The following is a 13622-nucleotide window of genomic DNA, read 5'->3' on the forward strand; positions in this document are numbered from 1 at the left end:
ACACTAGTCTAGACAATAGACTAGTGAGGTGGGTTGCAAACTGGCTTAAGGAGAGAAGCCAGAGAGTGGTAGTCAATGGTGCGGAGTCTAGTTGGAGGCCAGTATCTAGTGGAGTGCCTCAGGGGTCAGTGCTGGGGCCAATATTATTCAATATATTCATTAACGATTTAGACGAGGGAATAGAGTGTACTATCAGCAAGTTTGCTGATGACACCAAGCTGGGAGGGGTGGCTGACACACCAGAAGGCTGTGCTGCCATCCAGAGAACTGGACAGGCTGGAGAGTTGGGCGGGGAATAACCTGATGAAATTTAACAAGGGAAAGTGTAGAGTCCTGTATCTGGGCAGGAACCACCCCAGGTTCCAGTATAGGTTGGGGAATTACATATTAGAGAGCAGTGTAGGGGAAAGGGACCTGGGGGTCCTGGTGGACAACAGGATGACCATGAGCCAGCACTGTGCCCTTGTGGCCAAGAAGGCCAATGGCATCCTGGGGTGTATTAGAAGGGGGGTGGCTAGTAGATCGAGAGAGGTCCTCCTTCCCCTCTACTCCGCCCTGGTGAGACCACATCTGGAATATTGTGTCCAGTTCTGGGCCCCTCAGTTCCAGAAGGACAGGGAACTGCTGGAGGGGGTCCAGCGTAGGGCAACGAAGATGATTAAGGGAGTGGAGCATCTGCCTTATGAAGAAAGGCTGAGGGAGCTGGGGCTCTTTAGTTTGGAGAAGAGGAGACTAAGGGGGGACCTCATTAATGTTTATAAATATATAAAGGGTGAGTGCCATGAGGATGGAGCCAGGCTCTTCTCGGTGGCAAACAATGATAGCACAAGGGGTAATGGGATCAAGCTGGAACACAAGAGGTTCCGCTTAAATTTGAGAAAAAACTTCTTCTCAGTGAGGGTGACAGACACTGGAACAGGCTGCCCAGGGAGGTTGTAGAGTCTCCTTCTCTGCAGACATTCAAAACCCGCCTGGACATGTTCCTGTGTGACCTCCCCGAGGCGTTCCTGCTCCAGCAGGGGGATTGGACTAGATGATCTTTTGAGGTCCCTTCCAATCCCAAAAATACTGTGATACTGTGATACAAAAGTGAAAAATAACAACAAGAAGCTGGTCAGACTGTATGCCACAACCTTTATGGAGATCACCACCTCTCACATGCAAAGCAGCATATTTAGCAACAGTGAGATGACGATATGTAAAATGTAGCGTCTCTGTAAACCCATCAAGACCACAAATATGGCTTGTGGGATATAAAACCCATCCCGCTCCGCTGCCCCGCTGCTTATCCAGTGAACACACCAGGTTAGACAGACGCTTTGGCACCAGTGTGCCATTTAGGAATCAAATCACATCAAAATATGTCACTGTAATCCAAAAATGGCTTTTTTCTGAGCTCTACCCTTTCACATCAGAGTCAAACAATTTTTCTTTAGACTGGCAGAGAGCTCAAAAGAATTTTCCCATGGATAACAAATAACTTAATTGGTAACATATTCCTCAAAATACTCCTTTTACTTTTGAGCAAGAAACTACGATGGCTCTAACATTTGAGGAGTTAAAAGAAGTAGAATTGATATATTCTGTATTTAGTTCCTAAACTAGCAGACGATTGCAGAGATTCATTATTAGTTTATAATCTGTAGTTTTTTGGAGGGGTTTTGTTTGTTTAATATCTGCAGTGTTTCTATGACCAGCTAAAGAACTGCCATCTGTATCTATATTATGTAACGCTACACAAGTTTTGGCTCAAAAGAGGCCTCTGCCATAAAGCTTTTTCAGATCCTCTCCCCATTTTTAAATTAGCCCCTGACCCCCAGACGATACATCCCATCCTGTATTTCCTGGCCAAGTATTTTAATCACCCATTTAACAAGTATAGGTATCACACGTACTTCTGAAATCAAGGTTACCAAGCCTGTTTCAGGAAAGAGACCTGACTTATTACACACCTCAAATGATCTGTATTTTTTTCTGGCTGTTTTCCTGTCTGCACACACAGATTATTTCACCTTTTATCTCAAAAGGGTTGAAAACCCAATGGACTCAGCAAGTAATCCACAACAGTCTCAGATGTCTGAGACTGTTGTGGATTATCAGATTGTCATTCTCATCCCAAAAGGATTATGGTGCTTTGCAAATTAAAATTAATTTATTCTCACAATGTCCTTTCGTAGAAGAAAAGTACCTTATTTCTTTCAGGTGGGAAACTGAGGCACGAGAGAGCTATACAGATTGCCCAACATTATAGGAGTGATAAATGATTAAACCTGATTTCCTGTATTGAGGGCTGGCATTCCAAGCACCTGGCCAAGGAAGAAACAATAAAAACAAGTACTTTCTTTCCATAGAAAGATAATTCAGCTTCACACTACAGAGCCACCATATCTTGGTAGATGAAGGGATCCAAGAGAACTCCAGTGTTCAATGGCTTATTCAGTTGCACCATGACTCTCATAACATAAACAACACTCCCAGATGCTGCTCAGTGAAAACTAACGATTATAAATTAGTTTTTAAGAATGCAAAGGAATAAACTTTCTGCCAGTAAAACTTCATGTTCCGTGACTTGGAAATACCCAAACACCTGTATTTGTACATCTCCTTTGCTGACTTTCCCAAGTAAAATTTTCCACTGGACAAAGAGTTTTTTTTTCCTTTCTCCCCATCCAAATGCAGTAAAAAAGTGGCTGTTTTTACCACAGTTCAGTTTCTAAAATGACATCAATAAAAGCCACCCATATGTGACAGAGTAGTAAAGCACCAGCTACAGCTCTGCCTCAGCACTCACCAGAGCAGATGAAATGTGGAACCTCAGAGCAACTATTAATGCCGACTTTTAGTCTGTACAAATGTTTGCATATCATCATCTGTCATATATTCACAGTGCAATCTATTTTTAAAAGCTAAACACAGCCTGTGCAATCCTTTTGGCCTTCTGAGCAGAAAGAAAAACTCCATTAAAAAATGTATTTGCTGTAAAGCCACTAAGCCAGTTGTGACAGCAGAAACTGTTTCCTCTGAAAGGTGACTAGCTACAAAAGAAATGCAGTTATAGCTGGACTTCCCCGCATTGCAACCACATCCTAAATTAAGTTTACTATCATAAAAAACTTATTTGCTAAATAAGTGTTCACAAAAATCCGTGCATACAGGCATCAGTGTGTGTCGGTGGAAGATAGTCACTTCCATGTCATTACAAGATGCTTTTAGACCTTTTAAGAAAGAGCAAGAAGAGTTAAAATGCTGCCGTCTACCAGGCGTGTTTCTATCAGCATCCATTGCTCCCTCATTGCAAAGTGCTGATCCACACAGGAGCTTCCTGCAGGGCATCCAGCTCTGGCCCTTCCCAAGGCGCCCTCGCTCTCTTGCAAACACGAAACATTTGGCATCCAAGACCATTTTTCGCCAACCACACCGCTATGCAAGGTATACCACGTTACCTTTGGGCAGGTAATCTCAGTCTGCTGGATCATGATCAGGGCAGATGCAATGAGAGCGCCCTGACGTACATAGTTCACAGGATCGTTTGTCATTGGCTCAAGCAAATTAATTGCTTCCTAGAAAAAAAGAGAAATGAGCAGTCACAAAGTTAATACTATTATTTTTAGTTTCCTAGGATTCAGTACTCTAATGCAAGGTTATCAGATTGATACTCTCAGATATACTTTTTAACATATTTTGTCCATTCTTGGTAAATGAAGCAGAAATCTTTTTCTGTGGATTTTCAGCAATTGGGAAGAAAACGACCCCCAAAACCAAATGATGAGTGGAACAAGATCTACCTGCAGAAATAGGGCAACAGATAAACAACAGCTGTTGTAAGGAACAGAAGCATTCAGCACATCAGAACTACTGACCTGTCTTAAATAGTACACATAAATTACTTGTGCATTTTCTTTGCTACTCTTCCCAACCAAATACAGTGTTACCTTCATCTTTTGCTTAAGGAAAAAATGAACCAGAGATATCAAACAATATGTTGGAGGTTATAAAGTGAGATAGTAAAACAATCCAGGTCTCAAATTCTTGTCCTTACACTTTATTGTTAGAACCTGTAACATTTAGCATGACACAAAAGCATTCATTTCAAACCTACACCAAGTGAGGCTGCCTCCAAGTACCCATATAGTACATCTAAGTTATTAAAACATTTTGAAACACTCTATCGCTTCTTCGAATTCAGTAATTTCCCAGCTAAGAGCAACAGGAACATGATCCACTGCGATCTACCAATCAGTACTGCTGCACTTATTGGTTATAAAAAGCTGTGAGAGAGTCTATTGTAATAAACGCTGCTTAGTTGATCCCGAGACCAGCATGTGCAATTTCCAGGTATCTCAGACTAAATCTCCATTTACAGTTCCGCCACTTTGCAAGCCATGACTTAAATAAACATAGAATTATGACAGATGCAATTAATTTCTAACCATGGAAGTCCTCAGCACACATTACACAGGACAACTGAGCTCATCTAAACTCACACAATTAAAATTAGATCACTCTCCTTCCTCAACCTTCCTGTGCTAGCTGCAGCCCTTGCCTCACCTCTCCATAAGCTTTTCTAGCTCAATAACTCAACATTTTTTCTATTATCTGGGTCAGCATTCTGCGAGCTTGTGTCTGAATCTGCACATTAGGGAGCTGGACACGAGACAGAGCAAAAGGTGGTAGGAAGGACCAAGACGACTCATTTCAACAGCAGCAAGTTGTGGGTGGGCTGAGCTCACCTGCAGCAGCCTCGCTCTTCAGATCTAAGTGGAATAAACCCCAGACAGCAGTTTGTACAGCCATGGGCTGCACAGATAAATTTGGCCAGTGGCAACACAGGGGCTAAAAGCACTCTGGAACAGCACGTGAAGCAAGCTGTTAGATACTCCTAGGAACAGGAGAGGTAACAGCCATCCGCTCCAAGACACTCAAAGAGCTTTTCATCTATTATGTAATCTTCTGATTCCAGAAGTCAGACAGAATCACTCAGCAATCTCTTGTACTGAGCTCTTGCTTGTCCACACTTAAACTGAGGACATGAGCAAATGCAACTGAGCGCATGAGTCTCGCAGCACAGACACCTCAGGGTGTTACTTCTGTCAGGGTGGGGCTTTTAAAAAGCAGTTGATCTTACACAAAACACTGTATCTAAGCACCACTTCTAGAATAACTTCATGCCCTCGCTTAGACTCCTTTGGCCAGCTGAGCTGTCTTGAGGGCCGCGCTTCTCCACCTGAAGGTGACTCAGTCGTTCAACACCATCTATGGAACATCCGCTATGACAAAGAGCTGAACTTTCCCGTCTCCAAAGTTGAATATATTTGTGTCTTCAAAACCCATTAATATAAGCTCTGGGAGACACGTCTACATATAATCAGACGGTTTAGGTCTTTATCACACAATGTATCTGGAAATAAAACAGACTTCTTTGTGTGACTAAAAACATTTCCACTTAAATCAAATTGTTAGATGAAGCAGTTTAAAAATAATTAGCTCTTTGATTCCACCTTCCGTTTGACAGTAAAGCAACCTGGATAAAAAGAGGACTTTAGGTTTGCTTTCAAGGCTGCGCTCTTCAGACACTAAAGCCAGCAGGCAGAGCAGCTCAGCATCTGAGCACTTGACAACACAAGGGACATGCTGGGGAACGCTCATGTGCAAGAGCCACAGAACACGTGCTTAATGCCAGCACAGGAAGGGACGACACAGAAAAGCACGAGATTTACCAAAGGCTCAGAAGCATGAAATATGACTTCCACATGCACAGCCTGTGCACCAGTTTTGAAGCTGTGATTCCATACCAGTACAGATTATACACACAAGTGGATGAAGTAGAAACCGCTCATCCCAAGCTTACTTGCTGTTTGCTCCACTGAGCACCCACTTCCACAGCAGAAGCGGGAACCCTTCTACTCTAAAAGGTCCCTGCTATCATCTGTGATACTCATCCTTCACTGACACTCAGAAAGCAATAACAAAATTTACTGGCTGTGAATTATAGAGCTGGAACTACAGTAATATTTATTAAATTTCATTGCTTTTGGCTTTATTACAGGGATCTTCCATGAATTCGGTACCACAGAAAAGAAGAAAGGAGCTAGAAAATATGCAGAACACCTGCTGTTTTCCTGTCACTGGCACTCCCTTGCTCCCCGTAAAGCAACCTGTAAAAGATCAACTCCAAGGGCAAAGGAGTATTGATTTTGACGTTCTGAACATACAATTAAAGTTCCGTGGCAAGCTGACAGTAAGAAAACTCTAAGAAAAGCTTTGAAGACAAAATTCCAAGAATGTGGCAATCATGTACGAAACATTCTTCTACTTTATCTGTTCTGCACAAGCAGGAAAAGAACCTCTGTGCCCAGGACAGTTCAGGAATCTAAAGCAGTGTCCTAGTCCAGCTGGCTAACTGCGCATGTGTGAGAAATCTGATCTCTGTGTGTGATGTTTCTGCACAAACGTGTCTGTGGAAGGAGAAATCAGAAACAGTCCTGGCAGCAGATGCCTTCTGGTGCTCACCTTGTTTCCAGTGCCTGCACAGCAGATACCCAGAGCCATGGCGGCCCCATAACGCACATGGGGGTTGTAGCTCTCTGACAGCAAAGAAACCACGCTCGGACACTGCTCAGGAGTCCTGAAGAGAGGTTAGAATAATAAAAAATAATGTTATAATCATTGTTCTTCAAAATATGGAGACTTCACTCTGTTCATCCTGAAAAATCTAAACGTGTCCTTCCACATTGTATGTCTTGCCTTTCTCAAAATGTAACCAGAAGGATGGAATGTTGTGGCTGAGACAGACAAACGACACAGACCAAGTTCTTCCAGGATGAAAGCAGTAGATGCCATTTATTGCCACAGGTGCATTTTTATACAGTTTTACCAATTCATGTGTCTCTTCACTATTCGTTACATGTGACAGCAGTAACATCTCATTGGCTAATTTTGCTATCATCAGTGTTACTCTTTTACTCCCTTCTCTCTCACTGGTACATCCTTAACATCTCTAGATACTCCTTTACTCCCATCTTTCTCACGGGTAGGCCTTAGTATCTTCAAGGCTAATTTCTGTTCCCACGCCCTCCGTCAGGGAATCCACGGACCCACCACAGTCCCCCACAATGGAACAAATGGACGAAGAGGAAAACTGAGGTGCACAAATGAATAAACTTCCCAATCACTGCAGATATCACACACGGTTCCCACTATTAAAATCTTCCTTTTTATTCCACATTTTCTGCCTTACCCAGCAGAATGACGTATCTATTGAGGCTGAGGTCTTTATCTCTAGAAATCATGCGGTTGTGACAGACTTTCCACTATCAGAGATTTGCTCTCCATGAGAGACACGGTACTAAATTTCCCATCAGCAGACACACAACCCAACTCCAGTGTTCAATCAGCCTTCAAGGTTGGTGGGTCCCAAACTCCCTTTTGCAATCACTGCTTCTGCCAACTCCTCCTCACCCCCACCTACTGCTGTAAACCAAAGCACGCGAGGAAATACTGATAAAATACACATTTCCAACCAGTTTATCAGCAGTGTCTCCTTACAATATCATGCTGTGATGTTGCTGCCTTTTAAGCGATCTGAAATGAGAGCATATGCTCCACGCCTCCCCAGCTGGGAACCAGTGTCCTATTGGTCATTATAGAAACAGAACGTGTAGCCCAGTGCTCAGAGAGATGAAAGGAACCCCTTAATTTCCTATAGCAAGAAGCATGTTTTGCTAATGCAAACAGTCTTGTGATGTTGCTAGCGCAACCGGTCTTGCGAATTTTGAGTATTTCTGAAGTAGGGCAGAACTCACTTGCAGGTGTGGATATATAAATTTCCCTCCTGTCTTCAGAGTCATATTTATCACTTTATTAGTTTTGATACAATACAAACCACTCCATAATGTCGTACACTGCCAATTTCAGCATTTCTAATGCAGCCAATGCAAAGTCGTTTGGAAAATAAGCCTCTCTGCATTCTGAACTCATAAGCACATCCATCACAGCTAATCTGCTAAATTTACCCAATCTCATGACACCATAAACACAAGAGCAATGCAGGAACGTGGTTGGCAAGTACATGCTCACGAAGAAGAAAAATGGGAAACTATAAATTGCAAGTGACTTAATTATGTCTGTTTTCAAAGTGCTCATCATCTGGTTTCCACTCCACCTCTTTACGTCTTGCAGCGCAGACTAGCTTTTTAGTTGTCACATTCACAATCCTAAAAGCAGCCTTGCAAGCCATTTACTTCAACTACAAGCTGATTTCAGACTGAAACGTACAAAGGAAGAGCAAAGAACACCTTAGTTTTAGCTTCCCTTCTTAGGTTTGCTATACTGAGAGATGGAGGGTGGCGGCAGCTCCTGTTGTAGACAGGAAATCCAGCATCATGCAGGATTGCTAAGTGTCAACGTACTCAACAGCTCAAGAATCAACAAAAAACCACTATAGCATATGCTCCAGCATTGGTCTTATTTAAACTAATACCTGAATGATAGAAAACAGAAGTAAAAAGACCTTAAGCAATAATCAAATTCATTTTCTTCTTTCACTGCGAATGGGGACAGAAGACATGCTCACGTAACCACGCACTTGTACTTCAGTTATACTCTACATACAAAATCAGTTAATTTCTAATTAGCTATTATGTCTTCCCTCTTCGACTCTTTCCCATAGGGTCCTGTGATAACCAGTCCTAAACTCTTCTTCCCAGCCCTCTCTCCTGCTGTGGTTTCTGGCAGACAGGCAGCACCACCGCACAGGCTCCGGTCCCCTCGACCATCACTGAGGGCACCAAGAGGCTCCTCAACCCCTCAGCAGTAACAGCCAGGACGCAAACCTTCCACCTCAAACCCGCTTGCAGCGGCCTCTTTCTTTATGAGTTGTCCTAAAACACCCGCATGCGGAAAGAATCCCGTCTACTAGCACCGCCTTAACAGAAAGGCCAACCAAAACACACACAAGAAGAGAGGAATAAACACAAAGTTGCTGGAAACTCCACAACCGTGGTGATAAATGTTAAGAAAGGCGGAATTACTGGGAGACCGAACGGTTCTGTCCTGCAAGCGAGCAGTACGAGTGAAGACTATAAACTAAAAGACATTTAAAACTACCTGTCGGTCTCTTGCTCAAATAACAGCTTGCATGCTGACAATGTTTTTAAAAAGTGAGCTGATGTGGAGATGAGAAGGCACAAATGCTAAAATAAATGAGCCCAAGCATTCAGCTGCACAGAATCCTTCAGCTCTTGCACTAAGACTTAACACCTTTGTGTTATCTTTACTTCAGTAAGTATTAAACAGGTGGATTGTGAGCCAAAGAAGAGAAAAACATCTTCTGGCAAAGATGTGATTATGCACTTGGAAGCATTAATAAGTAAATTTGTGTTCAGAAAGCTGGATTTTATAGAATCATTAACTTGGACACATCCTCCAGTTTGAAGGCTCAGAAGTTCCAACACAGTTATTATAAAATCAAGATTAATGCGCACTATTTGATTTTGGAATTCTTAGCCTGATTTACATTACTCGTGGCCATTGCTTTAAATGCTTTCATCTCTAACCTATCCATAAAACTGTCAAACATTTTAAAAGGGCGCCCTCCATAAATCCACTGCGGGAGTTAAAGCTACTTAACAGGTCCCACCACTTTCCCCAGTAACAGAGCATCCTCAAGCGCACAATCTTCAAGAAGTGTCTTCCCACTCAATGGGAACTAGAACTAGAAGGCAGAAGCACAAGTGGGTTGAGGAACCTAAAAAGCCTTGTAAAAATGCTCAGAGGAACAGGACTTCAGCGAACAAGAGCACTGCTGGCACCAGTGCTTAAGCAATAACATTTGCTTGCTTTATGGCTGAGACACTTGACAAAGTCCTACACGCTGTTGCCAAAGGTCAGCCCATATAAACCCCAACCCGCGCTTAATGAAATTCATAACACAAAAAACAAGCAATCAAAAGAAAAATTACTATGTCAAAGTGGTTACTGAAGAGAAACCTCCGGTGGGAGAGGGAGAGAAGTCGCAAAGTATGAGAAAACGTTAAAAGCACGACTGAAAAAAGATTAATGGCTGATCAGAAGTCACACTCAGCAACAGGCTACTCTTAGTCCTAATACGGACATCGGTCGTTACTACAAGTTAAACATAGAAGATAACATCACATGAAATACCAGAACAACATCTGGAGATGCAGTGGGCAGAAGTTTCATCCCCAGACACAATTTCCACCCCCTCTTAAAAGACATAGTAAAAATTCTAAACCTGGAGTAGAGAAACAATGTACCAGAGTCCCTTAGTCTGACCTTCCCATAACACAGTCCAGTAATTCCACCTAAAAATTCCTACCTTAAAGCCTAAGGCATGCCTCTAAACTGGGCTGTGTAGCTTAGAAAGATAGGCAATGTCTATTTTTTAAAACCAAATTATCTTTAATGCACTGGTTCCTTCCTTTTTTCCCCAACACTGCTTCTGCTCAAGCAGTTTGCTTCTGCAATTACATTTTACTACAACAGCAAAATGATGACAGAACAACAGCCTGATTATTTCCTTCATTTTCATCTGAAAATTGCTCAACTGCTCCTCCATCAGCCATCAAAACACAGATGTCAGTGAACCCAGGCCCATATACAAAAACAGCATCACAACCAGCTTCAGTATTGTTCTCTCTGGTACCAGAAAACTAAATAAATCAAGAAGCCAAAAAAGCCTCTAAGTTTCTTTGATATGACTTCTGTGCCATAATCAGCTTCTGCTTTGTTTCCACCCTATGCCAAAAGTTTTACTGCTGTGATATATGGGCTGCAGACGAAGGATTTCATCCAAGATTCACGTTGTTTGTTTCAGAAGTCGTTAAGAAAACCATGAAGAACCAAAACATTAATGAGAGATTCCCAGGAAAACATACTAGTTAGCATTTTATTAGTTTTACTCACTGTTTCCTCTCAAAAGCTCCATGAGAGACAAACACACACAAACCAGAACCAGAGAGAACACAAAGGAGCTGCCCAACTCCTACCCAGTGACCCTGGCCTTGGGCTCAGCTTTGATCTCACTCCTGGGGATGTTAATCTCCTGGATGGAATTAAATATAAGCGATATTTATATAAAAATAAGTATTGTATTATAGCATGTATAAAAGCTGATACTTAGCTTCTAAGTGCCCAGGAATTCCTGAGAAACCAAAGCAAGCTTTGCATTCTTCGCTACTTCCATAAAGAGAGGAAAGATTTTTCTTAAACTTTTAGTACAAAAATTCATAAAATAAACCCTAAGAAATCAATTCTTGTTAACACAGACTAATATGAACAAAACCACCCAGATCAGCTGGACACAGAAGGTGTCTGGTTTTCCTTTCAGTCCGTGACACTGACCACGCTCTCCATGGTGTGCAGTGAAATCTGAATTGTGCTTCCTTTCACCACCAACCTTTTCTTACAGCAGCTCTTCTAGGACTCCGTAAGGCACAGAAAATGATCCTTTTTCTGAAGGTAATGACAACTGCAACATCTGCAGATTAAAAAACTTGTAGTTCATAGTAGGCTTGGCCTATCAAAGCCTTATTGAGCTATTGGAAGTTGCGGAACACCGTCAGGTACATTGACTCTGCTTAACAATCCGCTTGAATCTTCTTCCCCAAAAGGCACACAGCAACACCACAGATAAATTAAAACCTCAGATTGCCATATCTTGAAGCATATTTCTTTAGTTTCTCAGATCACAGCTCAGTCTGAATCACATCCACATACCTTTGTTCATTTTATCTCCAGTTCTGCAAATCAGACATCTTGAAGGTTAGAGAACTATTGTAATTTCTGTTTATAATTCAGCAATGTTTGAACACGAGACCCTATATATGTATAAAATGTAGCATAAATAAATAAACAGAGTACTGAAAATAAACCATCACATTGGTCTTGTGATGGAGACTAAAGATGGAAATGTCTGAAGCATCGCTAACATACTCTTATTTTTCAGTCTAAATATTTAAGGACTTTACAAGTCAGTGAAAAATGAAATGTCGGAGAACTAAAGAACAACATCAACTATGTATTTTAAATTCCTCATTAAGTCTCCCCAGTCCTATTTCAAAGGATCCTAAATATTTAGGGCTTTCTAAACTACTGGACATGAATTAATCATTTGGTACAGAACCATTTCCACGAGTTGCTTTGGTAGCACAGTGACAGACAAAAAAAAAGCTTAACAGGAGTTTAATGTCATCCATGAATGAGTTAATAAAGGAGGAATGCAGATATCTAATTGCACAATTTGAAGTTGTTTCTGAAGGGGGTGCGTGTGGCAGAGAGGGGAAAACATAGAGGATTAAAAGCCCACAGGGAAAATAAATGCAACAAACGGACATATTTCAGAGTAGACTAAGCAGGGGTGTAAGGCCCATCTCCTTCTCTCTAGACAAAAAGGATCCGAGTTATTCCCATGCCAGGAATTTCCTGCAACTATCTCACATGTAACACAGCCTCCTTCAATTTGAAAACAGAAATAAACAGCAAGGGGTGGGAAAAATAACCCTATGCGTGGTTCAAATACCCCAGTTATGGTGGACCAGGAGAGAGGTCTACCAAGATTTTGGGTTCACCGCTCATTGTGACAGGTGAAGAGCTGGACACGGGGCAGGACAGGGGCCTGCGCAGAAAGCCTGGCCAGGAGCTTGTGGTGAAGAACCTGCTGCAGATCTGGAACAGATATTCAACAGGAAGATGCGTTCCTCAGAAATGACTGACACCTGGCCAAGTTCAAAGAACATCACAGAAGGCAGATGAGTTTTCTAGCCATCTTAAATGAAACCACACACCAAGCAGACATGTATGCTATGCGGGCCTACATGCAACTAAACTCATCATCTTCCTCTGCAAGTTCCTATGAAAACGCTGTTTACAGCCGTATTTAAAAAAATCATTTCCTTTTCAATTAGATATGAATGCGTTTATAGAGCGTTCATCAGAGCGATCTGCACGCAACAGCACAGTCTTCATCTGGTACTTCGTCAAAGTGCCTCCTCCCTCCCAATTTATTTAATTTAGCCATTCTAGTGGCTAAAGAGATGATTTTGTCATACAAATTGCGTTATAACATCCACTGAGGCATTCCAGAGAAGTGGGAACGCTTGATTTTCACTTGACCAAAGCAAGTCTTTACACGAGTAACCAACAATGATGGTAAGATCTGTAAAGAAAATTTATGAAGAGGCAATAGAAACTCAAGCTGACAAAATTTCACTTCTGTAACACTGACACTTCCTCCGCACTGAAGTGACAGAGGGATAGTGTCTATGCCATGTGAAAGAGAAAACGTGAAGAGAAAAAACCAAACCAAAACAACAAAAAACAACCACCAAACCAAAACAACCCCCAACCCAGCTCTTTCAAGATAACACTTCAGTTCCAACACAGGCTTGCCTCAGCAACTGATTATTAGCAGATGGTTCTGTTAGATGTGTTGCCTATTTTTTTCCCCAGAAGTTTTAATTAAGTGATCCTTCCCCTGTGCTCTGCATTGGGGAGGCCACACCTGGAGTATTGTGTTCAGTTCTGGGCCCCTCAGCTCAGGAAAGACATTGAAGTGCTGGAGCGGGTCCAGAGAAGAGCAACACGACTGGTGAAGGGACTTGAAC

At 42.1% G+C, this 13622-nt stretch overlaps 1 protein-coding gene across 1 annotated transcript in view; it reads right to left on the reverse strand.

The window, feature by feature from the left end:
• PSMD1 (proteasome 26S subunit, non-ATPase 1) overlaps positions 1–13622 on the reverse strand; it is a 69616-nt gene that overhangs the window by 17057 nt on the left and 38937 nt on the right. The window contains exons 17-18 of the mRNA XM_065072856.1: positions 6511–6625; positions 3444–3560 (exon numbers count right to left, since the gene is read on the reverse strand). Coding sequence (XP_064928928.1) covers positions 3444–3560; positions 6511–6625 — 232 coding nt within the window. The remainder of the gene's footprint in view (positions 1–3443; positions 3561–6510; positions 6626–13622) is intronic.

The sequence above is a fragment of the Columba livia genome, chromosome 9, assembly GCF_036013475.1.
Source record: "Columba livia isolate bColLiv1 breed racing homer chromosome 9, bColLiv1.pat.W.v2, whole genome shotgun sequence".
In the NCBI taxonomy this organism is placed as follows: Eukaryota; Metazoa; Chordata; class Aves; order Columbiformes; family Columbidae; genus Columba; species Columba livia.